This window comes from Anomaloglossus baeobatrachus, chromosome 6, assembly GCF_048569485.1.
Source record: "Anomaloglossus baeobatrachus isolate aAnoBae1 chromosome 6, aAnoBae1.hap1, whole genome shotgun sequence".
In the NCBI taxonomy this organism is placed as follows: Eukaryota; Metazoa; Chordata; class Amphibia; order Anura; family Aromobatidae; genus Anomaloglossus; species Anomaloglossus baeobatrachus.
Window position 1 is genome coordinate 433,567,470 of NC_134358.1, and position 24,656 is coordinate 433,592,125.

The following is a 24,656-nucleotide window of genomic DNA, read 5'->3' on the forward strand; positions in this document are numbered from 1 at the left end:
CCCAGGCCCTGCGCTCTCCACATGGGTTCCCCTGCCATGTGTGCTCCCTATTTCTTAAAGGGTCAGCGCACATACACCTGATGTGTTCCCAGCCTAGTGCTGGGAAGTACCAGGTAAGTCCAATCATCAACTAACTGATGGCTAGAGTACAACACCCCGAAAGTCAAAGTAAAAAAACTGAACACACAGGTCAACTCACTTTGCATGCTTTTTTTTCATGGCAACTCTTAAAGTTATTGAGTAATGTGTATGACACCCAAATGTCTGTACGCACTCCTGACAAAATCAGATCATGCTTCAGCTCTCGTTTAGAGAACTGGTGAGTTCCTGAACAGTCTGTGGTGGTCTTGTATCATGGTCTGACTCAGAGGCTCGATCTGGTGACTTCTGATTGTGTGGTCAGGTTCCCTCTCTATTGGACCCCAGCCTGTATTGTCTCAATCCAACTGCTGTTAGCTCTCTTGTCTTTCCTTGCCTTTCTGTTCTATTTCTACTTAGGTGTGTTCAGTTCCTTGTTTTATTTGCCCTATCACATCTTGGCAGGGGTTATTTAAACTTGTCTGCATATGCCTTTAGTGCTGACTATATTCCAAGTTGGATGGTTGTTTGGAGTCCCAGCTCCTCAGTTTAGGATAATATTGCTGAGTAATCTCTTTTGCTATTCTCTGTGGTTTGTTTATGTATTTCCATTTCCAGCATTTTTCCATTCTGTTTCATTTAGGGTTTGGAGGGGTTCCACTCATTTAGTAAGTCATTTTGGTTTCAGTTTCTTCTGCCTTCCCTGTATGACTGTGTGAACATGTCTTTAGCCCTGTGTCTCACCCTCTTCTTTTATGTTTATTGGTGTTTTGTGTTACACTTTTATAGTTTAGGGCACAGTTTGTGTTACTTTAGGGTGCCATCATCCGCGGTCAGGCAGGGACAAAACAAGATCAGGATAAAGTTATGTCTAGTCTACATAAGGACCTGTGATTAAAATCTCCTCTGGTTTATTCATCCCTATGTGTGTGGAAGGGCTCAGTCATAACACTTGACTATGTTGGATGCACGAATACATATCTTATAGGTGGGTAATGTAAGTGTCAGTCAGTGGCATCAATGTATTTGTGATCTAGGAACTGCTTACACACTGCCTCAGGATCAGAGGAAACTGAGGGCCCAGTGCGCCAGAACTGATATTTTAATTATCATGGTTCAGGACTTCTCTAATAATGACTAATGTCTTATGTCCATTGGTGACCTGCAGGCGCCTATATAATCCTAAAAGTCGCAATTCACTACTGTGGAGGTGTGCCGCCCCTGCAGCGGACCAAACCGCTCGGATCCGGGGGTGGTGATTACTCGTGGCTCGAGGGTCTCTGGACCCAGGGGCTAGGGGTCACACTCAAATGAAAAAGGGGACTATTTACAGGGGACAAATATAGTTTGTGACGCCATCCGTGGTGTACGGTAATTAGAAGTACCGCCACTGCCGTTGGGAGTACCCGGGGTGATGGTGTGGGGCAGCAAGATGATGCTACTCTCCATGGGTAGGGGTAGGCCCCGTGACTCTGGATGGTGATGCGGGGACACAGTGCAGGGGTCAGTCGGGTACTCACTCAGCGATGAAGCAGACGCTGACAACAGGGTAAACCAAGTCTCTGACTACCGTTGCCTCTCAAGGGGAGCTCATATGGGTTCCTTCTCCTGCAGCACTGCCGTTGGTCCGTAACCTGCCTCCTGGCACAAATTTAGATAGTCCGTTGTGGACCAGTAGCCTGGAGCTTTCCAGGCCCCGCTCCTTACTATGGCTAAGTGAAGGAGCCTGCATTCAGGATCTCACGCTTGAGATTTCAGTAGGCCCCTTGTTTGGAAAGCCCTATCCCTCTCATTGCTCTAGTGCCCCCGATCTCTGAGCTGGTGGGAACAGTCCATCCTCCGCAGGTTAATTGCCGGGTCGCCTGAAGCTTCTCCCCGACCTAGGGTCCGTGTACCCGAATGTGCCTTCGGTCCCGGACTGGTGATAGGATCAGGCTGCTGACCGTCCTCCAAGACAGGTCCCAGGCACTTAGCCTCAATCCCTGCGACCGGGGGTCCGACTCCTCTAAGTCCGGACCACCATCTGCGACTTAGTTTACTTCTCCCCTGGGAGCTACAACTCCCAGCTTCCTCAGAGCTCCTCACGGCTTGAGGGCTACCACTCAACTAACTTGACACCTCCCACCTCCCTGCCTGACCCCTAGGTGGGTGGCCCTATTCCTGCTTAAGCAGCCCACTGGTGTACCTGACAGGTGTGGTGCAAAGTGTATCTGTAGCGCCCCTGAGACTGGTCGCTACAGGGTATATCATTATATCCTTCCCTGGAAGGTCAAGATGTTAATCTAATCTAGTAAATTCTACACACACCTCACACCACCATACAGCAGGGAGAAGCAGTTACTAGGAAAGGGTTAACAATGTTTCTACAAACATAGTCAGGAAGTGACTCAGCTAGAATCTAGCTGGCCCATGTTGTCATAGCAACTTGGGAAAGTGGTGGGGGCAGGAGCAGTTAGGTGTAGAAAACAGATAGTTTCACTTTAGCCAGGCAGAACAGCTTGGACACATGACAGAGCAGATGTGTGCAGCTCCTTGAAGGGAAGCTATCAGGCCTTCAGGGAGGCAGTGCAGAGCTGTCTGGATGTAACACCGAGCAGTAAGTACCACCAAGCTGGGGCCAGTAACATCTATAGAGACGGGACCCGGTACCTGTAATCGTGGACCAGAAGAGAGTAGTCGCCAGAGAATGGGACTGAGTACAAGAGAGAGGTACAGAGTCCTAGTCACGGTGGCCGTGGCGACAGCAGAGAAGGAGCCTAGGGAAAGGGATAGGAGTCCAACCCACGAGAGGCTCAGGCTGCCGGCCGTTCGGGTCAGGACCGGGGGAGAGTACAGAGTTGTGCATGGAGGAGAGAAGTCATAGATTATCAAACCGGATCCAGCCTCTGACCTGTCCGGGAAGCAACCGGAGTCTCTGATGGCGAGGACCAGCACCCGGGGTGCGATACCACCTGAGCCAGTAAATAAAGTGACTGGAACCCGCACCTGGTGACTCTGTGAGTAACTCCCGCCGCCCTGCACTCCGGCGCTCCTATGGACTGCCGCCCCCATTCTCACCAACCTCCTGGGGTACCCCACTCCGCCCGTGGGGAGCGATACCATCCCAACTGCACATAACACCTTCCCTGGAGAGAGAGACTGTGCAGTGGCGGCTAGTTCCTGGCCGCATACCATGGGTGGCGCTGTGAAGCATCCCCACTCCCCATCCAGTACTGCCCTTGGGAGAGGAATAGTCGCAGAAAGGGTCAGCGGTGGAGGAGGCCGAGACGCCAGTCACCGCTGCAACTGGTGACATGCTTCCCAGGGGCCCGTCACCCTCCTTCCATCCCCATCTGTATTGGACACTTGTCCATTTGCTGTTCTTATTTAACATATAGCCGACGGGGTCATGAAACCAAGTCAGGCCAGCCACAGCTACCCCAAGGAAGCACTGGCCCGGTGATGAGTACCCTAAGGCCCCATGGACGCTACATATCTAGGATTTGTGAATGCTGGTGGAGGCAGAACTGCAGGATGGAGACCCAGAACCATGGGGGTTTGAGTCCTGCACGGGTAGGGCAGATTGTGCAGAACCCTGAAACGACCCGAATAGTCGAGGGCGTCAAAAAAGGCTATAGAGCATACCCATTTATGCTAGAATGAGATATAACTCCGGAACCCTGTTAATTTTAATGCTTCCTAAACATTGTAATGAATGTCCAATAAAGGTTAAGTTTTATAATACAAATAATAAAGTGATTTTTTAAATTGGGTTTTAAGTTGCCTAAAGGGGGCTTTACACGGAATGACATCACTAACGAGATGTCGTTAGGGTCACGGAATTCGTGACGCACATCTGGCCTCGTTAGCGACGTTGTTGCATGTGAAACTTACGAATGACCGCTAACGATCAAAAATACTCACCTAATCGTTGATCGTTGACACATCGTTCAAATCCCAAATATCGTTGCTGGGGCAGGACGCAGGTTGTTCGTCGTTCCTGAGGCAGCACACATCGCTACGTGTGACACCCCAGGAACGACGAACAACACCGTACCTGCGTCCTCCGGCAATGAGGTGGGCATGACTTTCCTTCAGCTGCTCTCCGCCCCTCCGCTTCTATTGGCCGCCTTCCGTGTGACGTCACTGTGACGCCGCACGAACCACCCCCTTAGAAGAGAGGCAGTTCGCCGCCCACAGTGACGTCTCTAGGAAGGTAAGTATAGTGTGACGGGTCCTAGCGATGTTGTGCGCCACGGGCAGTGATTTGCCCGTGACGCACAAATGACGGGGGAGGGTGCTTTCACGAGGAACATCATTAGCGATGTCGCTGCGTGTAAAGCAGCCTTTAGTCAAAACAGTGATTGACTATAGATTCATTAACCCTCCAGATGTCATTGTGACTTCCTCCTGTTTTTCCTTGCATGGATACTGAACCTTCAGCTGGGTTAATGCCCTTCCTGTCCAGCTCCATCTGATCTATACTCATGATGAGATTGTGCTGGAACACAGCAAACCTTTTCTGGAATGGATGTGCCATTCTCTAGGAGCTGGACTACCTTTGCTACCTGCATGGCCTGCAAGTACCACCTCATGCTACCTGTAGGGACAAGAAAACTATCAAAAAGCACAACTACAGAAGAATAATCAGTCAGGAATGATAAAGAGAAAGTAAAGGGTGCTTTACACGCTGCGACATTGCTAACGATATATCGTCGGGGTCGCGGTGTTTGTGACGCACATCCGGCATTGTTAGCGACATCGCAGCGTGTGACAGCTAGGAGCGATGATCAACGATGGCAAAAATGTCATAAATGGTTGATCATTGACACGTTGCTCCTTTTCATAACATCGTTGGTGGTGCATGCCGCTGGTTGTTCGTCGTTCCCGAGGCAGCACACATCGCTATGTGTGACACCGCAGGAACGACGAACATCTTCTTACCTGCGTCCAGCGGCAATGAGGAAGGAAGGAGGTGGGCAGCATGTTCCGGCCGCTCATCTCCGCCCCTCCTCTGCTATTGGGCGGCTGCTTAGTGATGCCGCTGTGATGCCGAACAAACCTCCCCCTTAAAAGAGAGATTGTTCGGTGTCTCCAGCGACGTCGCTAAGCAGGTATGTGTGTGTGACGCTGCCGTAGCAATATTGTTCGCTACGGCAGTGATCACCACATGTCGCACGAACGACGTGGGCGGGTGCTATCGCACACGACATCGCTGGCAACCGCTAACGATGTTGCAGCCTGTAAAGCACCCTTTACTGTCTGTGGTGCCAATCTGCAAAATCATTCCCTTTTCAGGGGTAACCTGTTACCTCTCTAGTGCACCTATTGTCATTTCATTTGCACCAAAGCAGGTGAAACTGATTCACAAATTTTATACTCCTAACCGGATGAAGTTAGGATGAAGTTTAACTTGGGGTTATACAGTTTTTTTTGAGAAGTGAATATTGATTGTCAGTGCTGGGATTTTGCTGTGCTACATGCAATTTTTATTGATTTTATCTGTATTAAAAAAATATGTAAATCAACCATGCACAGGCTTTTATATCTTTTGATATAGGATTATTTATTTATTTTTTTTTTTAAATTGGTACTTTTATTACTAGTAGGATCCTTTTTACTAACTTTCCTACCTTATGATGCTACATTACGTAGTGCCACACCATATTGACCACAATGTGATATCCAGTTGTCAGTTTATCTCTACAATTCCAATAGAAATAACAAAGCATAACAAATTTCTAAGAAATTTTTTTAGATCACTAAAATTGGGTTAGATCATCCACCACACCTGCAATTTATATATTATTTTTCTATAGCACTTATATTTTGTTACCCTTAATTCTCATTCACTATTTTACTTTTATTAAGCCACGGATGTTGCTGTTTACAAGAGTCCAGGCTGCTCTCTTCTGTCATCTCGGCAGATTTAATATTTAACGCGCTCCAGGTATCCTTGGCCTAAAAAGCAGCAGCCGCGATTACAGGATTTTTACTAGCTTACGAGTTAAAAGAGATAATTCTTTTTATTGAGCGTCCTCTCTGAAGAAATGCTGAGAACCCATAAGTAAATTACATCCATACCCATAAACAATTAAATATAGAGATAAGTGTTCACTGGAAGTATTACGTTCTGCCTTCTGCTGCACAGAGGATTTTCAAAAGCATTAAAGTATGTGAAAACCGGGTCTTAAATGGCTTCTCCCTTCCGGGGATATGCCAATTAGGCTTTATAAAAAGAATAACTTGTTGTTACTTCATAAACTTAGTTTTTCCTTCTTAACTTTTTAATAAGAAGCATTATTAGCCAATAAAGATATAATGTCATTTTTTCATTTCTTTTTGTGACTTTGCACATTACAATATTGCAGTTATAAAATTTAATTTTATAATATTCAAGGTCTTTTCATGAGAATCTTTTCGGCAACTGAATCTCTAGAGGCAATAAATGACATATTTTGTAAGCTTCAGATCAGAAAGCTTCATAACATTATATTCAGAACTTTTGGAAGTAGCAGCTCTTAAAAAAACTGGAATCAATTCATTCTAAATCAGAAATGATGTGTTTCTTAAATAGCTATTTTTTTGTATTTCAGAAAAGTTTCTACTTTTTAACAAATAAGGCGCATAGTAAGTGTTATACTGAGCTTACTGACTGATGTTAATATTGTCAAAGAGTGAAAAATTTCTTTTGCGGATTGTGTTGATTCCTAGTCCTCACGGGACATCACGACAGCAACTTCAAAGTATGCTAGGCCAAAGATGCCAGATGAAGACCGACAGCCAAGGGGGAGCAGACTAAACACCAGACTGGTGCAAGGAGAATCAAATTGTTCATTTATAGTTACTATATTTTATTAATTTTATTCTTCTTCTTGGACTTTATGAGGAATCTGGCAAGTCTAAAGAGGGCTTCCATAGATAGTCTTTGCACTAGCCACTCCACTTAGCAGGTTCCAGAGGTCATATATAGACGGAGGAGAAGTTTGCTTCCAATGAGAAGATATGAAATATCATGCAGCCATAACAAATTTGTAGAAGTTTAACAGTCCTCTTAGATAAATTCTCTGGAAATACATTAAGTTAAAAAGACTTAGGTTCTAGGTATAAGTCCAAATCAAAGACCTGTCTAACCACAGTTTGAACTTTTGTCCAAAATGGTCTTATCAAACAGCATTCCCAAAAAAGATGGAAGATAGATCCCCTCGACGAAGCACATCTCCAACACAAAGGAGATATTGCTGAATTTAACTTATGTAGGAACTCAGAAGTGTGATATAAAAAAATGGAGGATCTTTTATTAATTTTCCTTATAGGGTATAGAAGATGCCAAAATGGATACTCTGGGCCAAACGAACCTCCAGTGAGCGTTACTTAGGGTTCCACCCAAACATTTTTTCCACCTGAGCATGTATGGTTGCCTAGTCAAAGAGTCTGTCGGGATTTTGCATGATATTATAGACATCAGAGATTAATCCTTTCGTTGAAGAACTGTTTCTATATAGTCTTTCAAATGGCATTAGGACAGAAAACCGTAAACTGTGAAATAAGGATGGGGCAAAATGCCTAATCTTATTGTAGTAGAATAACAGGAACAGATATTTTTTATCTCATCATAGAGGAATACAGTCCTTGTTTTATAATCAGTCATGTCTGCAAAATTAATCAGACCAGTGTGAGCCTATATTCGCATTACTGAGGAAGTCAGAATTTCAGGGAAAATTGGATGAAATAGGAAGGAGGTAAGGGGGAGTTTTTAAATAACTTACATTTTTTACAGCAGGTCCTCCATATGTCTCTAGAAAGGTTTATTGGGCCTAGAAGTTCATTTGACAGATGATTATAAGAACCATAACAAGTCAGAGAGTTAGGGTGAGCCGGGGCAAGCCAAAGTTTTTCAATTTTCATCCATTTTGTATAGGTAGGTTTAGATGTCCAGGCAGATATTCTGCGTAGTTGGGTAGCCCATAATAATGGCTGAAATGAGAGATCCCAAGACCTCCCATATTCTTACTATTTAACAAAATTAACTTTGTGAGTTTGTGATGTTTACCTGCCAATATGAATTTTTCAGGGTAGTCACCTAGAGTGACCGCAAGTCTCTAAGTGATATGTCTATGAGTAGAGTTTCAAACAAATATAGTAATTTAGGAAGACTAGACAGGAAAACCCCTTCTAATTCCACATTTCCCCCAAGTAAAATAATAAAGCCTAAACTCACTCTCCCTACCTGTCCCATTCCAATTTGTGGTGTCGGGGGTCACAAGGGGTTGTGACATCATGCGAACCCACGTCCAATCAATGCTGGCTTTTGTCTCCACGCCTTCAAAGCAAACTAGTTTATCAACAGAAATTTAGCACTGAGGCTGCGCTCACTTCCTGTTGATTGTACGCCTGGTCCGAAGGACGGGAGACAGAAGCCGGCTAATTGGACGCGGGGCTGACATGATGTCACAACCCAAAGTGAGCTGTGGCACCGCTGGAACGATGCAAGTACGGGAGGTGAATATAAGCTATACTATTTTACTTGGGGAAAAAAAGTGGCATCAGAAGGGTTTGTCCTAGTAGTAGACAACCCCTTTAATTGCTGAGATATAGCCAAATAGAGATAAGGGTAGAGACATTGATGGCAATTTGTATTTTTGATTAATATTTTTATTATTAAAGAACTACAGTGCTACCGGTCAATCCAAAAAGTTAATAAACTTGAAACCAGAGTATTTAAAGCATAATCGTCATTTTAACTTTTATTTAATGAATCAATGGTACGCATGAAAATAAGCAACTTTGTAATATATCTTATCAGAGAAATTTGCTCCTTTTTAGTCCTGGGGTCATCTTGCAGTCTCAAAATTCTCAATTTCCAGCTAAAATCTGTCTTTAGTGAATTCAAATTTTTATATTACCAAGATAGGAGATGGGAAGGGAGAAGGAGGAAGAAGGAGCTCTGCCTTTCGCGCCTCACTCTGCCTCTTGCGCCTCACTCTTCCTCTTGCGCCTCACTCTGCCTCTTGCTCCTCACTCGGCCTCTTGCTCCTCACTCTGCCTCTTGCTCCTCACTCTGCCTCTTGCTCCTCACTCTGCCTCTTGCTCCTCACTCTGCCTCTTGCTCCTCTGTCCTCCCTGCCCCTCCCTTTTACAATAACATTTTGTCAGTAGCACCTGCCATTTTACTTGGGAAGTGAGAATTTTGAAAATGAAAGTTAAGTCCAGGAGGAGAAAGAAGCTAAATGGTAAGATATATTACAAAGTTGCTTATTTTCATATGAATATTGGTTATGAAATAAAAATTAAAATCACGATTACGATTTAAAAACAGAAAAGTTTTGTCTTTCTTTGGAGAATATTTATGTATGCAGAATGTACTGGACAACTAATACTGCATAGTTATTATTCAACTGAGTGAAAAACACATTTTACCATCTCAATTATTTAATTTCATTTGTTAAAGTGAGAATAGCAAAACAAACAAATTAAAATGTACAAAAATACATTTCTGACATGTAATATAAATATACGTAAAAAAGAGAGAAAAAAAGAAGGGGGGCTATATTGTATTGGATATATATATTTGATACAATATCTTCCCCCTTCTTTTCAATAACTACAATGTCTTCCATTCATGGAGTCTGTCAGGTTCCTAATTTGTTAAAAAGCAACTTTTTGGGCAGCAACAACCACAGCCTCCCAGACACTGCTCAGGAAGGTGTACTGTTTTTTTTTTTATTTCACTGAAAAATTTAAGACTGGCACACAAGTTCTTAATAAAGTTTAGGTCAGTTGAGTTCATGTAAGCAAGGGGGGGGGGACATTCTTTCATCTTTAAAGCCTGTAATGGCAGGAAAAGTGGATGCGATGGAGCATTATTCTTCATAAAAATCATGGTTTTCTTGGAAGATGTAGACTTTTTTCTGTATCATTGCTTGAAGAAAGAGTCTTCTGGCAGCAGGTGTCGGAGTTAATTTTCAGATCATGTTCAACCTGAAAACGACTAACTAGCTCATCTTTAATAATACTAGCCAATAGCAGTATCCTCCTCCACCTTTTTAGTGTCTGAGTCAAAGTGGAGGTGTGTGCTCGTCACTGATCCAGTCATCTGGTCCATCAAGAGTCACTCTACTCTCATCATTGCGTAAAACCTTTGAAAAATCTGCCTTCATGCGTTTTTTCGCCCACTCTTGACATTTCAAGTTATGTGTCTTGTTTAGTACTGATTGGTTTCAGCTTACCTTACCCTGACCATGTTTGTGAGCACATTGTACTTCTGGGCACTGCTGGGAGGTTGCAGTTCTGGAACATGACACTCTAGGATAATGGGTTCCAGGTTGCTTCACATTTGATTCTTCTCAAATCTTAGGCAGCAATGTGTGGCTTTTTTTCTCATCAAGTTTTTTGGTACCCTGTTGGCTAAGTATTTGCAACAAAACTTTTTATAGTTCTGTGATCACACTCCAATATTTTAGTGATTTCAAATCTGCTGCATACCCCTGTAAGACTTTTATCACATATTTGAATTTCAAGGTCAGTTAAATCTCTTTTTTTGGCACATTCTGCCTGAGCAAAACTAGCTGTCTAATAATTCTGAACACCTTGATAAAGGTTATTGATATCCTTAGGCTACAGCCTCCCTTATTACACAAATATATATAACCTGATCTGCTTCATCCAACAAGTATTGAAGTTTATACACCTTGACATGGAAAAGCTACATAAAAAGATGATGAGGTCAAAATACTAGGCTGCCTAATAATTGTGCACACAGGGTAGGCAGCAATCATTACTCTAAATTAACGACAATATGGGAGGTGAACACTCCACCCATGTATTGATGTGGATGCCACCCCAACATTATCAATATCAATCAGAGGTGCCCGATAGTAGAGGAGACAACACAGGAGCAAGGTAAGGTGGTTAAATGACAATTAGTGATTAAATATTCTGCTGAAGACATGTAATAGTAGTGCAATAGGTCATCATATCAAAATATGTAGCTGATCTTTCATCACTGGTGTTTTGTAGGTCCCATTTGTGCTGTTGAGGTAAAATCTATGACAAAAGCTGTAATCATCATGCAGGCTGAGGTTAAGAACAAAAGTATATGTGCGATGGTAGACACTTTGCCTTCATTAAGACGTTAGTCATTTTCTATATAATGCAACTAATTGATTCTAAGGCGGGCTTTGCACACTACGACATCGCAGGTGTGATGTCGATGGGGTCAAATTGAAAATGATGTACTTCCGGCATCGCATGCGACATCGTAGTGTGTAAAGGTTCGATGATACAATTAACGAGCGCAAAAGCGTCGTAATCGTATCATCGGTGCAGCGTCGGCGTAATCCATACTTACGCTGACGCGACGGTCTGCTGTTGTTCCTCGCTACTGCGGCAGCACACATCGCTGTGTGTGAAGTCGCAGGAGCGAGGAACATCTCCTACCGGCGTCACCGCGGCTTCCGTAGGATATGTGGAAGGAAGGAGGTGGGCAGGATGTTTACATCCCGCTCATCTCCGCCCCTCCGCTCCTATTGGCCGCCTGCCGTGTGACGTCGCAGTGACGCCGCACGACCCGTCCCCTTAATAAGGAGGCGGGTCGCCGGCCAGAGCGATGTCGCAGGGCGGGTGAGTCCATGTGAAGCTTCCGTAGCAATAATGTTCACTACGGCAGCTATCACAATGATATCGCAGCTGCGACGGGGCGGGGACTATCGCGCTCGGCATCGCAGCATCGGCTTGCGATGTCGCAGCGTGCAAAGTACCCCTAAGTCTACCCATGGTAACGGTTAAGGATGACCTATCAGAATACATGTTAATCTGTTGAGTATCCAGTATTGACCTTGACTACTTACCATGACATGGAGGTTCTGATTCACAAAGTCTATCTGGTATTTCATTACTTTCTTCACTGTGGTCATGAGAGTTGTATTTTCTTGCACTTATTGGCTCTGACTGTATAAGGTGCTTTGGGGTGGCATCAACTTGCTGTATTACAAAAGAAAATAAAAAAAAAAGAATAATATACATAAAAAACATAATCAGAAATTTACTACTGCCATTCCAGCTTAGTGAGCGGTGGAGCTCTGAGGTCAGACTTCTCTTGTAACATATCTAATTGATGGGACATATACAGTTAGGTCCAGAAATATTTGGACAGTGACACAATTTTCGTGAGTTGGGCTCTGCATGCCACCACATTGGATTTGAAATGAAACCTCTACAACAGAATTCAAGTGCAGATTGTAACGTTTAATTTGAAGGTTTGAACAAAAATATCTGATAGAAATTGTAGGAATTGTACACATTTGTTTACAAACACTCCACATTTTAGGAGGTCAAAAGTAATTGGACAAATAAACCAAACCCAAACAAAATATTTTTATTTTCAATATTTTGTTGCGAATCCTTTGGAGGCAATCACAGCCTTAAGTCTTGAACCCATGGACATCACCAAACGCTGGGTTTCCTCCTTCTTAATGCTTTGCCAGGCCTTTACAGCCGCAGCCTTCAGGTCTTGCTTGTTTGTGGGTCTTTCCGTCTTAAGTCTGGATTTGAGCAAGTGAAATGCATGCTCAATTGGGTTAAGATCTGGTGATTGACTTGGCCATTGCAGAATGTTCCACTTTTTTGCACTCATGAACTCCTGGGTAGCTTTGGCTGTATGCTTGGGGTCATTGTCCATCTGTACTATGAAGCGCCGTCCGATCAACTTTGCGGCATTTGGCTGAATCTGGGCTGAAAGTATATCCCGGTACACTTCAGAATTCATCCGGCTACTCTTGTCTGCTGTTATGTCATCAATAAACACAAGTGACCCAGTGCCATTGAAAGCCATGCATGCCCATGCCATCACGTTGCCTCCCCCATGTTTTACAGAGGATGTGGTGTGCCTTGGATCATGTGCCGTTCCCTTTCTTCTCCAAACTTTTTTCTTCCCATCATTCTGGTACAGGTTGATCTTTGTCTCATCTGTCCATAGAATACTTTTCCAGAACTGAGCTGGCTTCATGAGGTGTTTTTCAGCAAATTTAACTCTGGCCTGTTTATTTTTGGAATTGATGAATGGTTTGCATCTAGATGTGAACCCTTTGTATTTATTTTCATGGAGTCTTCTCTTTACTGTTGACTTAGAGACAGATACACCTACTTCACTGAGAGTGTTCTGGACTTCAGTTGATGTTGTGAACGGGTTCTTCTTCACCAAAGAAAGTATGCGGCGATCATCCACCACTGTTGTCATCCGTGGACGCCCAGGCCTTTTTGAGTTCCCAAGCTCACCAGTCAATTCCTTTTTTCTCAGAATGTACCCGACTGTTGATTTTGCTACTCCAAGCATGTCTGCTATCTCTCTGATGGATTTTTTCTTTTTTTTCAGCCTCAGGATGTTCTGCTTCAACTCAATTGAGAGTTCCTTAGACCGCATGTTGTCTGGTCACAGCAACAGCTTCCAAATGCAAAACCACACACCTGTAATCAACCCCAGACCTTTTAACTACTTCATTGATTACAGGTTAATGAGGGAGACGCCTTCAGAGTTAATTGCAGCCCTTAGAGTCCCTTGTCCAATTACTTTTGGTCCCTTTAAAAAGAGGAGGCTATGCATTACAGAGCTATGATTCCTAAACCCTTTCTCCGATTTGGATGTGAAAACTCTCATATTGCAGCTGGGAGTGTGCACTTTCAGCCCATATTATATATATAATTGTATTTCTGAACATGTTTTTGTAAACAGCTAAAACAACAAAACTTGTGTCACTGTCCAAATATTTCTGGACCTAACTGTATGTATCTGGTAGAAAAATAAACTTTAGATCATATGTTGAATTTGTAACATTTTTCTATAATAATTAAAGGGAACCTATCAGTTGATTAATGCTGACTGAACCACTGGCAGCATAAATCAGAACTTGGCAGAACTTGGAGCTTTGGAGTCTTCACCTTTTACCGATGCCACTCCAGTCCCGCAGTGACATTTTGTAACCACTAGTTCTGAACGGAAGTCACAAGTTACACTACAAGTTCTCAATGCAAGTCTATAAGAGCCAAAACAACCACAGAACAATGCTATCATAGACATATTAAGTTGTGACCTTTGACTCGCTCCATGAGCCACTGGAGCAATAAGCAGGTCACAAACTGCAGAAGACCTATCGAAGCAGTGGTGGTAACACATGAAGATGCTGGAGGTTGAGTATAAGTCTAGGGGCAGGGGACTTAGATTTAAAGCACTACTTCAGTGGTGAAATAAAAAAAAACGCTGAAGAGGGACTTTTAAGATCTAGTTGATTGACATGTTTTCACGTCTCCACCAGAGTCCACTCCTGCAACTTTTGCTTTGATCACCAGATGCCAACGTATTCCCACCGTGGGCAGTGCTGGTGATGGGGGAGGAGTCAGTGGCTCTGGTTGGCACAGGCTCTGCTCATCCATTAAGCTGGGCTTTACTAGGACCTGCAGTACCACTAACTGACTGTGGTGGAGTGTGCCTTCCAGCTGAAGTCACCACCTTTCAGCCATGGCCAATTGGAAGGCACCACACCCTTCTTATTCCTCCTCCAGTCTGCTAGTAGCTGCCAGATAGTCTTATAGTTTACTGCTGCTGCCTGGTTCGCATCCTGCTTTTGTACTATTGATACCTGTGTTTTCACTTCTGCCTGTTCTTTGACCACTCGCCTGCTTGTACTTCGCTGCCATCTCCGGTTTGACCTTAACTTATTTAACTGACCACTCTCTTGGCTGCCGATTTTGTCCCTTTTGTATCTCCTGGTTTTGACCCTGCCTGGCAACTACTCTTCTCTTCTCTCTAGTATTTACTATTTTAAGCACAGAAATATAGACATACTATAGCTTTTTTTGTTGTTAATTTTCATAGAAATTAATACACTAACAATCTAAACCAAAAATTCATATTTCTAATAAGTTGTGGGTGTATTTATCTTCTTTAGATTTTCACTAATCTAAATAAAATTATATTAAATCGAATGAAAAATGTATAGTGTATAGTATAAAAGTTATTTATAGGAGCTGGAACACCAATGCTCACACAAAGCATTAGGAAACCACAATTCAGTATATATATCTATTGAGTGGTTGAAGCTAAAAGAATGAAAGATTTGTTAGGCAATATTCCTAGCACGGCACAAAAACGAAATAATCTATAAAACTATTTGCATGTTGGCTTTGTGTCATGCTGCCTTGAGACCGGGACGGGATGTATCTAAACATCTGATGGATGTAGATACAATAGTTGCTGATGTTGGAGAAGATATATTGTACAATAAGCAACTGATCTGTATCAATGAACAGATCTGCAGTTCTGTGATAGAGCAATTTAGCGCTGTTTCTTCATCCCTAATTGAATACGGTATGTTAACATCCAATTTGGGAAGTTAAGAAAAACAACAAAAGAAATAGCATGATTAATAGAAAATTTTAATAAATAGCAATATGGTTAAAAAACACTATCCCCTTATTGCTCCCCTGTTCTAAGTTGATAATTTATTGCATCTTCATATAGGAGAACGGGAATAGGTAACAAGCAATATCACTGTTCTCACGGACCCTCTATGCAGTTGTGTAGCTAAAAGGGGCAATCAGAGCATTAGCATTAGGTATTGGATGTCAGTAACGGGGCCAGGCAGTTCCATTGCCAGCGCAAGGTAGTGTTAATAGCTCATGTTTATCAATAACAAAATGCAAAGTAAATGAACCAAAGGGGCAAAATTAAAATCAATATGTGATGTAAGAACCCTGTGCCTTCCAAAGAGCATCAATTCATCTAGGTACAATCGCAAACAGTTTAAAGGGAATCTGTCAGCAGGTTTTTGCTATGTAATCTGAAGCCAGCATGCTGAAAGGGTTAAAATTCAGGGATACCTGTGTTGTCAAGGTCCACTCTGTGGTTTATTTGCTATGTTTGTTAAAGCAGCAGGATTTATCTTTGCTCGGCCTACAATGTCACACCGTCACTAGGAGTTTTGCACAAAAATGACCGATTGTCATGGTGCCATCAGGCGCTGTTCACTCTACAGACCCTGAAACTTCACCCTATGGATTCTCTGCTGCTTCTAAGCTACACAGGCAAGATCAAGCATTGACCAGCTGTGGACTCATTCACGACCAGGCTGGCAAGAGTTATCCTCTGCTAGCCTGCTTGTTACTTCTTGGATCACAAGTTATTGGAAGCCTATCACATTGGTTCCCTTCCTTTCTAAGATGGTGGAACCTGTCCTCTCACACCGACTATAGTTTACTGCTGTGTTGCTCTGTGTGCTGTTGTGTCTCAGTCCTGCTGGTTATTGTATTGCTCGTGTATTGTATTGTTATGCTGAAGATAGTTCTTAATGACATTGCCTATCTGTTTGGGATCGTCCTGTTGCAGAATAATTGGTAGTCAGATAGGTCCATGTTGGTACTGCATGACGGATAAATATCTGCCTCTATTTCCCAGCATTCAGTACTTCATTAATACTGACGAACTCCCCAACTCCAATTTCTGAAATGCAGGTCCATGTTGGTACTGCATGACGGATAAATATCTGCCTCTATTTCCCAGCATTCAGTACTTCATTAATACTGACGAAATCCCCAACTCCAATTTCTGAAATGCAGCCACAAACTTGCAAGGAACTTGCACCATGCTGTACTGTTGCCTGCAGACTCTCATTTTTGTACCATTCTCCAGACTTTTGCGGATTAACTGTCTTCTGTTACAGTCAAATATTTAACATTTTAACTCATCACTCTAGAGAACCTGCTGCCATTTTGTTTTCTACAAGCTAGTTCCTAGGTGTTTGTGCATAGTTGATTCACTTGGCTTTGTTTCCATGAAAAAGAAATGCCTTGTTGTCCACAATTCTTCAATGAAGATCAGTTGTGGCCAGTCTAAAACGTAGAGTGCAGCTGGAAGCTGCTAGTTCTAAGCTAATGTTACTGTTGGACATCTGATTTTGAAGGTTGAAGGGGGTAAGCATATTGTGTCTTTCATTCCCAGTCTAAGTTGCCTTGGTCAACCACTATGTCTATGGTTCTCAACATGGTACAGGCAGATACTTATCCATCATGCAATATCATCAGAGAGGTGTTTGGTATTTTGTCAGAACAGTCCCAAACATTCGGTTATTAAGGACTACCTTCAGCATCAAGAACAAGTAGACTCGCAAGTAACAATATGACCTCCACTGTTTCCAACATCAAATCTGTCTGGGATTACATGAAGAGACAGATAGATTTGCACAAGCCTCATACACAGAAGATCTGTGGTTAGTTCCCCAGGATATCTGGAACAACATCCCTGCCAAGTTTCTTCAAAATCCATTTGCAAGTGTACTTAGAAGATTTGATGCTGTATTACTATTTTGAAGACCAAGAGGGAGGGGGGTCACATGAAATATTAATTTGATTTAGATTTCTCTTTTATTTATTCACTTTGCATTTTGTTGTTTGATAAAATTAAACTATTAACACTTCAATTTTTTAATTGCATTCTTACTTTGCAGGAATTTTTCCATACTCGTCTAAAACAGTATTGTATATATATATATATATATATATATATATATATATTTGTAGATATACAATCATGGCCGAAATTTGGCATCCTTGAAATTGTTACAGAAAATGAAGTATTTCTTCCAGACAATTTCTGCAATTATGCATGCTTTGTTATATACATTTTTATTTCCTTTGTGTGTATTGAAACAACAACAAAAAAAACAAACAGAGAAAAGGTAAATTGGACATAATTTCACACAAAACTCCCAAAATAGGCCAGACAAAATTGTTGTCCCGTTTTCAAAATTGTGGGTAAACAACTTTGTTTCAACCATGTGATTCTTGTTCAAAATCAGCAGTGGCAAATAACAGGTGTGGGCAATATGAAAATCACACCTGATGAATATGAAAATCCCACTTGGGTATGCTATGGCAGGAAACCCAGAAGGACTCCACTGTTGACATAGAGAAATAAAAAAGCTAGACTGTAGCTTGCCAACTTGTATGTGAGTAAGCCAAAATCCTTGTGGGAAAGGATCTAGTGGACAGATGAGACCAAGGTAGAGCTTTTTGGTAAAGCACATCATTTTACCATTTACCGAAAACGGAATGAGGCGTACACAGAAAAGGACACAATACCTACAGTAAAATGTGATGGCGGTTCAAAGATAATTTTGGGTTGTTTGCTGCTTCTGACACTGGGTGCAAGGCATCATGAAATCTAAAGATTTTGTAGCAAAACAAACTGTCATGATCCAGGCCAGCTTTTTCCTGCTGCTGGTTACACCCAGCTCTGGCCTGGTCATGTCAGGGGTTAACTTCCCTTGCCTCGTTCTAGATCCCAGGACGCTATATATTGCCTCTCTACCTAGGGCTCAGTGCCAGTGATATTTCTGCCTTGCAGCATGTATACTGACTCTGGTGAGTGGTCCCGATCTGTCCTGCCTCCCTGCTACTGTGTCCTGACTTTGACCCTCCCCCGTTTGTCTGCCTGTCCCAGCCACTGACTTCCCTCTCCTGTCTGTTGTTTGTGTTTCTGCATACCTGATTTCCCGGCTTCTGACTCGGTTCTGCTTTCTGACTTTGATATTGATCCTCTCTTTGCAGTGACTCAACTTTCCTGGATAGACCCTGACTGTTTGACTACTCTTTTTCTCCCTGGTGATTCGCCTGGTAACATTGCTGAAGTTACTCTGCTGTACTTCAGCTGCCTTTCCATTACAGTGTTTCTTTGTTTCTCATTCACTACCCTGCTGCCATCTAGTGGGGATTACGCTATACTGCATCTTACTAGCCTTTGTACACATTGACACAAAGAAACTATAGTTCCAGCACTGTTATTAAAACTTTAAATTTATTAGAAAACTTGAAAATAGAGGACATCTACACATGATATTTGCAGAACCCAAACCTATGCATTTGAGCGAGGTGCCTTAATCATGGTAAATACAATCATAAAGGCACTTAACTGAGATGCATAGGTTGGGTTCTGTAAATATCAGTTTTGGATGTCCTCTATTTTTAATTTTTCTACTAAATGTGAAATGTTAATGACTGCTGGAGCAACATTTTTTTCATTTTGCTACATTGGCTACTGCAGCTTCTGACTAGCGTGGCGCCAAGCACAAGTCTACTCATTACTGAAGGAGTGCTGGACCGGAAGAGCTGATCTGCCTTTTCCCTTCCCTGGCTGAGCATAGCAAACAATTTTGGTTCGCAAGGTAGTGCCCAGTGTCAGAAAGTTGGTCATGGGTCTTCCAGCAGGACAATGATCCCAAACATACTTCAAGAAGCAATGAGAAATGGATAGAAACAAAGAGCTGGAGAGTTCTGAAGTAGCAGAAATGAGTCTGGATCTAAAGCTCATTGAAAACCTGTGGAGAGATCTTAAAATTGCTGTTGGGAGAAGGCGTCCTTCAAATATGAAAGACCCGGAGCAGTTTGCAACAGAACAGTGATCCAAAATTGCAGTTGAGAGGTGTAAAGGCCCATTTACACGCTACGATATCGCTAGCGATATTGCTAGCGAGCGTACCCGCCCCCGTCGTTTGTGTGTCACGGGCAAATCGCTGCCCATGGCGCACAATATCGCTAACACCCGTCACACATACTTACCTTCCTAGCGACGTCGCTGTGGGCGGCGAACAACCTCTTTGTTAAGGGGGAGGTTCGTGCGCCATCACAGCGACGTCACACAGCGGCCAACCAATAGAAGTGGAGGGGCGGAGACCAGCCGCATTAACGACACGCCCACCTGTTTGCCAGAGGACGCAGGTAAGCTGTTGTTCCTAGTTCCTGTGTCACACGTAGCGATGTGTGCTGCCTCAGGAACGACGAACAACCTACGTCCACAACGACCAACGAGATTTTGAAAATGAACGACGTGTCAACGATCAACGATTAGGTGAGTATTTTTGATCGTTAACACTTGCTCGGAGCTGTTACACGCAGCGACGTCGCCAACGACGCCGGATGTGCATCACGAATTCCGTGACCCTGATGACATATCGTTAGCGATATCGTTGTGTGTAAATGCGCCTTAAGAAGCTAGTTGATGGTTATAGGAAGTGATTGCAGGTATTTATTCCAAAGGTTGTGCAACCAAATATTTTGTTGAGGGTGCCAACAATTTTGTCTGGTCCATTTTTGGGGCTTTTATGTGAAATTATGTCCAATTTGCCTTTTTTTCAGTTTTGCTTTTTTGTATTATTCCAATACACACAATGGAAATAAATATGTATATAACAAAACATGTAATTACAATAACTTTCTGGGAGAAATACTTAATTTTCTGGAACAATTTCAGGGGTGCTAACACTTTCGGCCATGACTGTATAGATTTATAGTGCATTTGAAGAGAGTAAAGATGAACATAATACATACATGAAGGACATCGATGTTAAGACGTTGAAAGTTTCGAGACCTGAGTTCCTGCATTCGTTTCTGATTTTCTTCATATTTTTCTTCTGCAAGTCGTCTGAAATGCATAATAACACTGTCGAAATTCCATTTCAGACATATATTATTGATTTTTATTATAAAGATGCTACAGTACTGCCTGAAAATTGCAACTCGCTTACACCACTTAACTGAAAAGGTGATCTAAATATTAAAGGTAATGTGTCGCATTTTATTATTTTTGTATTAAAAATAGTGATTATGAAGTCAAGTATTTTTAATACAAAATGAAAATCGCAGCTTATTTTGTTTTTATGTAATTCTAATTTTACTGGAGGCACTGGGGGCTGCCATGGATTTGCTGTGTGTATAACGACAGTTACTCACTCCTTTATGGCAGCCCCTATGTATAGAGAACAGTGGTTGGGATCCGACTCCTTCAGTAACGTTACAGTGGGCGTCTGCTGTGAACTGGACGCACCCCCTGGGCTGTCCAGATCACAGCAGAGGGAGGAGATCAGCGCCATCATTGTGGAGCTCACAGCCATGCTGTTTGCTCCACTTTACACCTGTCACCCGCCGGGATGTGTGAGTACGAGCCGCCTCCACTCCCCTCCCTCCGTTATTGTATCCGATGACACCCCCTCCCTCCCTCCACTCTCCGCAGCCCCCGCTTTGTCCCTGCTACTGCCACCAAAAGTTACCGTCTCTAATGACACCCCCTACTTCCGCTCTACCCAGCCCCCACTCTGCCCGCAGCCGCTGCTGTGTGTGCGTGTGTGTTTGTGTGCCACTGCATGTGAGTACCGCCGCTGCTACTGTCTCCAAAAACACCCCTCGTTCAACCCTCCCCCCTTCCGCCTGCCACCTGTCGGCCTGTGTGTACCGGTAATACTGTCTGCAGGGTTGTGTATCTAATCCTCCTGTGTGAAACTGTGGAGCCGTGTATCTAATCCTATCCTGTGTGATACTGTCTGCTGAGCCATGTATCTAATCCTATCGCGTGATACTGTCTGTAGAGCTGTGTATCTAATCCTATCCTGTGTGATACTGTCTGCTGAGCTGTGTATCTAATCCTATCGTGTGATACTGCCTGCACGGCTGTGTATCTAATCCTCTCCTGTGTGATACTGTCTGCACGGCTGTGTATCTAATCCTATCCTGTGTGATACTGTCTGCACGGCTGTGTATCTAATCCTATCTTGTGATACTGTCTGCATGGCTGTGTATCTAATCCTATCCTGTGTGATACTGTCTGCACGGCTGTGTATCTAATCCTATCCTGTGTAATACTGTCTGCTGAGCCATTTATCTAATCCTATCGTGTGATACTGTCTGCAGGGCTGTGTATCTAATCCTATCCTGTGTGATACTGTCTGCACGGCTGTGTATCTAATCCTCTCCTGTGTGATACTGTCTGCACGGCTGTTTTTCTAATTCTATCGTGTGATACTGTCTGCATGGCTGTGTATCTAATCCTATCCTGTGATACTTTCTGCACGGCTGTGTATCTAATCCTATCCTGTGTGATACTGTCTGCTGAGCCATGTATCTAATCCTATCGTGTAATACTGTCTGCAGGGATGTGTATCTAATCCTCTCCTGTGTGATACTGTCTGCTGAGCCGTGTATCTAATGCTATCCTGTGGGATACTGTCTGCACAGCTGTGTATCTAATCCTCTCATGTGTGATACTGTCGGCACGGCTGTGTATCTAATTCTATCGTGTGATACTGTCTTCACGGCTGTGTATCTAATCCTATCCTGTGTGATACTGTCTGCAAGGCTGTGTATCTAATCCTATTCTGTGTGATACTGTCTGCTGAGCCGTGTATCTAATCCTATCGTGTGATACTGTCTGCAGGGCTGTGTATCTAATCCTATCCTGTGTGATACTGTCTGCATGGCTGTGTATCTAATCCTCTCCTGTGTGATACTGTCTGCTGAGCCGTGTATCTAATGCTATCCTGTGTGATACTGTCTGCACAGCTGTGTCTCTAATCCTCTCCTGTGTGATACTGTCTGCACGGCTGTGTACCTAATCCTATCGTGTGATACTGTCTGCACGGCTGTGTATCTAATCCTCTCCTGTGTGATACTGTCTGCACGGCTGTTTTTCTAATTCTATCGTGTGATACTGTCTGCATGGCTGTGTATCTAATCCTATCCTGTGATACTTTCTGCACGGCTGTGTATCTAATCCTATCCTGTGTGATACTGTCTGCTGAGCCATGTATCTAATCCTATCGTGTAATACTGTCTGCAGGGATGTGTATCTAATCCTCTCCTGTGTGATACTGTCTGCTGAGCCGTGTATCTAATGCTATCCTGTGGGATACTGTCTGCACATCTGTGTATCTAATCCTCTCATGTGTGATACTGTCGGCACGGCTGTGTATCTAATTCTATCGTGTGATACTGTCTTCACGGCTGTGTATCTAATCCTATCCTGTGTGATACTGTCTGCAAGGCTGTGTATCTAATCCTATTCTGTGTGATACTGTCTGCTGAGCCGTGTATCTAATCCTATCGTGTGATACTGTCTGCAGGGCTGTGTATCTAATCCTATCCTGTGTGATACTGTCTGCATGGCTGTGTATCTAATCCTCTCCTGTGTGATACTGTCTGCTGAGCCGTGTATCTAATGCTATCCTGTGTGATACTGTCTGCACAGCTGTGTCTCTAATCCTCTCCTGTGTGATACTGTCTGCACGGCTGTGTACCTAATCCTATCGTGTGATACTGTCTGCACGGCTGTGTATCTAATCCTATCCTGTGTGATACTGTCTGCATGGCTGTGTATCTAATCCTCTCCTGTGTGATACTGTCTGCTGAGCCGTGTATCTAATGCTATCCTGTGTGATACTGTCTGCACAGCTGTGTCTCTAATCCTCTCCTGTGTGATACTGTCTGCACGGCTGTGTACCTAATCCTATCGTGTGATACTGTCTGCACGGCTGTGTATCTAATCCTATCGTGTGATACTGTCTGCACAGCTGTGTATCTAATCCTATCCTGTGTGATACTATCTGCTGAGCCGTGTATCTAATCCTATCATGTGATACTGTCTGCAGGGCTGTGTATCTAATCCTAACCTGTGTGATACTGTCTGCACTGCTGTGTATCTAATCCTGTCCTGGGTGATATTCCTGCTGTCCTTGGTGACACTTTAGACATTTCTGGTCACCTCTGCACTATGTGCCTACATGTCATTCTCTGTTATCTGTTGTAAACACTCAGATTAGGAGGGGGAAGACATGCCATCACACACAGGAGAGCAGACTCTGCCCACTTTACTGCAGCTGTAATCTGAGTTTTTTCTACAGTTGGATTTCTGTAGGATTTCAAAAGCTGCTACCCTAGTGTTTAACAGTGGAAACAGTGGAACATATCAAACTTTTTATTTTTTTTTTATGTGTTGCTCAATTAAAAAAAATAATAATATTTAAACAAAACATTAAAACATTATTTCTTTACATTTTTTTCAGTTATTGAATTTTTTTTTCTTCTGACAATACATTCCCTTTAAGGATAAATAGGTGGTGACTAAAGTGGTTGTGACCACTGAGGTCAGTGATTAACTGCAGTAGTCACATCACATGTGTAGATGGGATATCATTGCTACAGCAAAGTAAACACAAACCTTTGGGGAGCACAGGAGTGTCAGATTTCACAATTAAAGGGGTTATCCACTGCATTTTATTAATGTATAAATGGACCCGTGATATTAGTAACATACAGTGCCTACAAGTAGTATTCAACCCCCTGCAGATTTAGCAGGTTTACACATTCGGAATTAACTTGGCATTGTGACATTTGGACTAGCCTAGATCAGCCTGGAAGTGTGAAATGCACTGCAGCAAAAAAGAATGTTATTTCTTTTTTTATTTTTTTTTTCAAATTGTGAAAAGTTTATTCAGAGGGTCATTTATTATTCAACCCCTCAAACCACAAGAATTCTGTTTGGTTCCCCTAAAGTATTAAGAAGTATTTCAGGCACAAAGAACAATGAGCTTCACATGTTTGGATTAATTATCTCTTTTTCCCGCCTTTTCTGACTAATTAAGACCCTCCCCAAACTTGTGAACAGCATTCATACTTGGTCAACATGGGAAAGACAAAGGAGCATTCCAAGGCCATCAGAGACAAGATCGTGGAGGGTCACAAGGCTGGCAAGGGGTACAAAACCCTTTCCAAGGAGTTGGGTCTAC

The 24,656-nt window shown here is 42.9% G+C and overlaps 1 protein-coding gene across 1 annotated transcript in view; it reads right to left on the bottom strand.

Moving 5' to 3' along the window:
* Positions 1–24,656, bottom strand: part of NEK11 (NIMA related kinase 11) — a 430,667-nt gene that overhangs the window by 132,412 nt on the left and 273,599 nt on the right. The window contains exons 11-12 of the mRNA XM_075315207.1: positions 20,431–20,524; positions 11,907–12,039 (exon numbers count right to left, since the gene is read on the bottom strand). Coding sequence (XP_075171322.1) covers positions 11,907–12,039; positions 20,431–20,524 — 227 coding nt within the window. The remainder of the gene's footprint in view (positions 1–11,906; positions 12,040–20,430; positions 20,525–24,656) is intronic.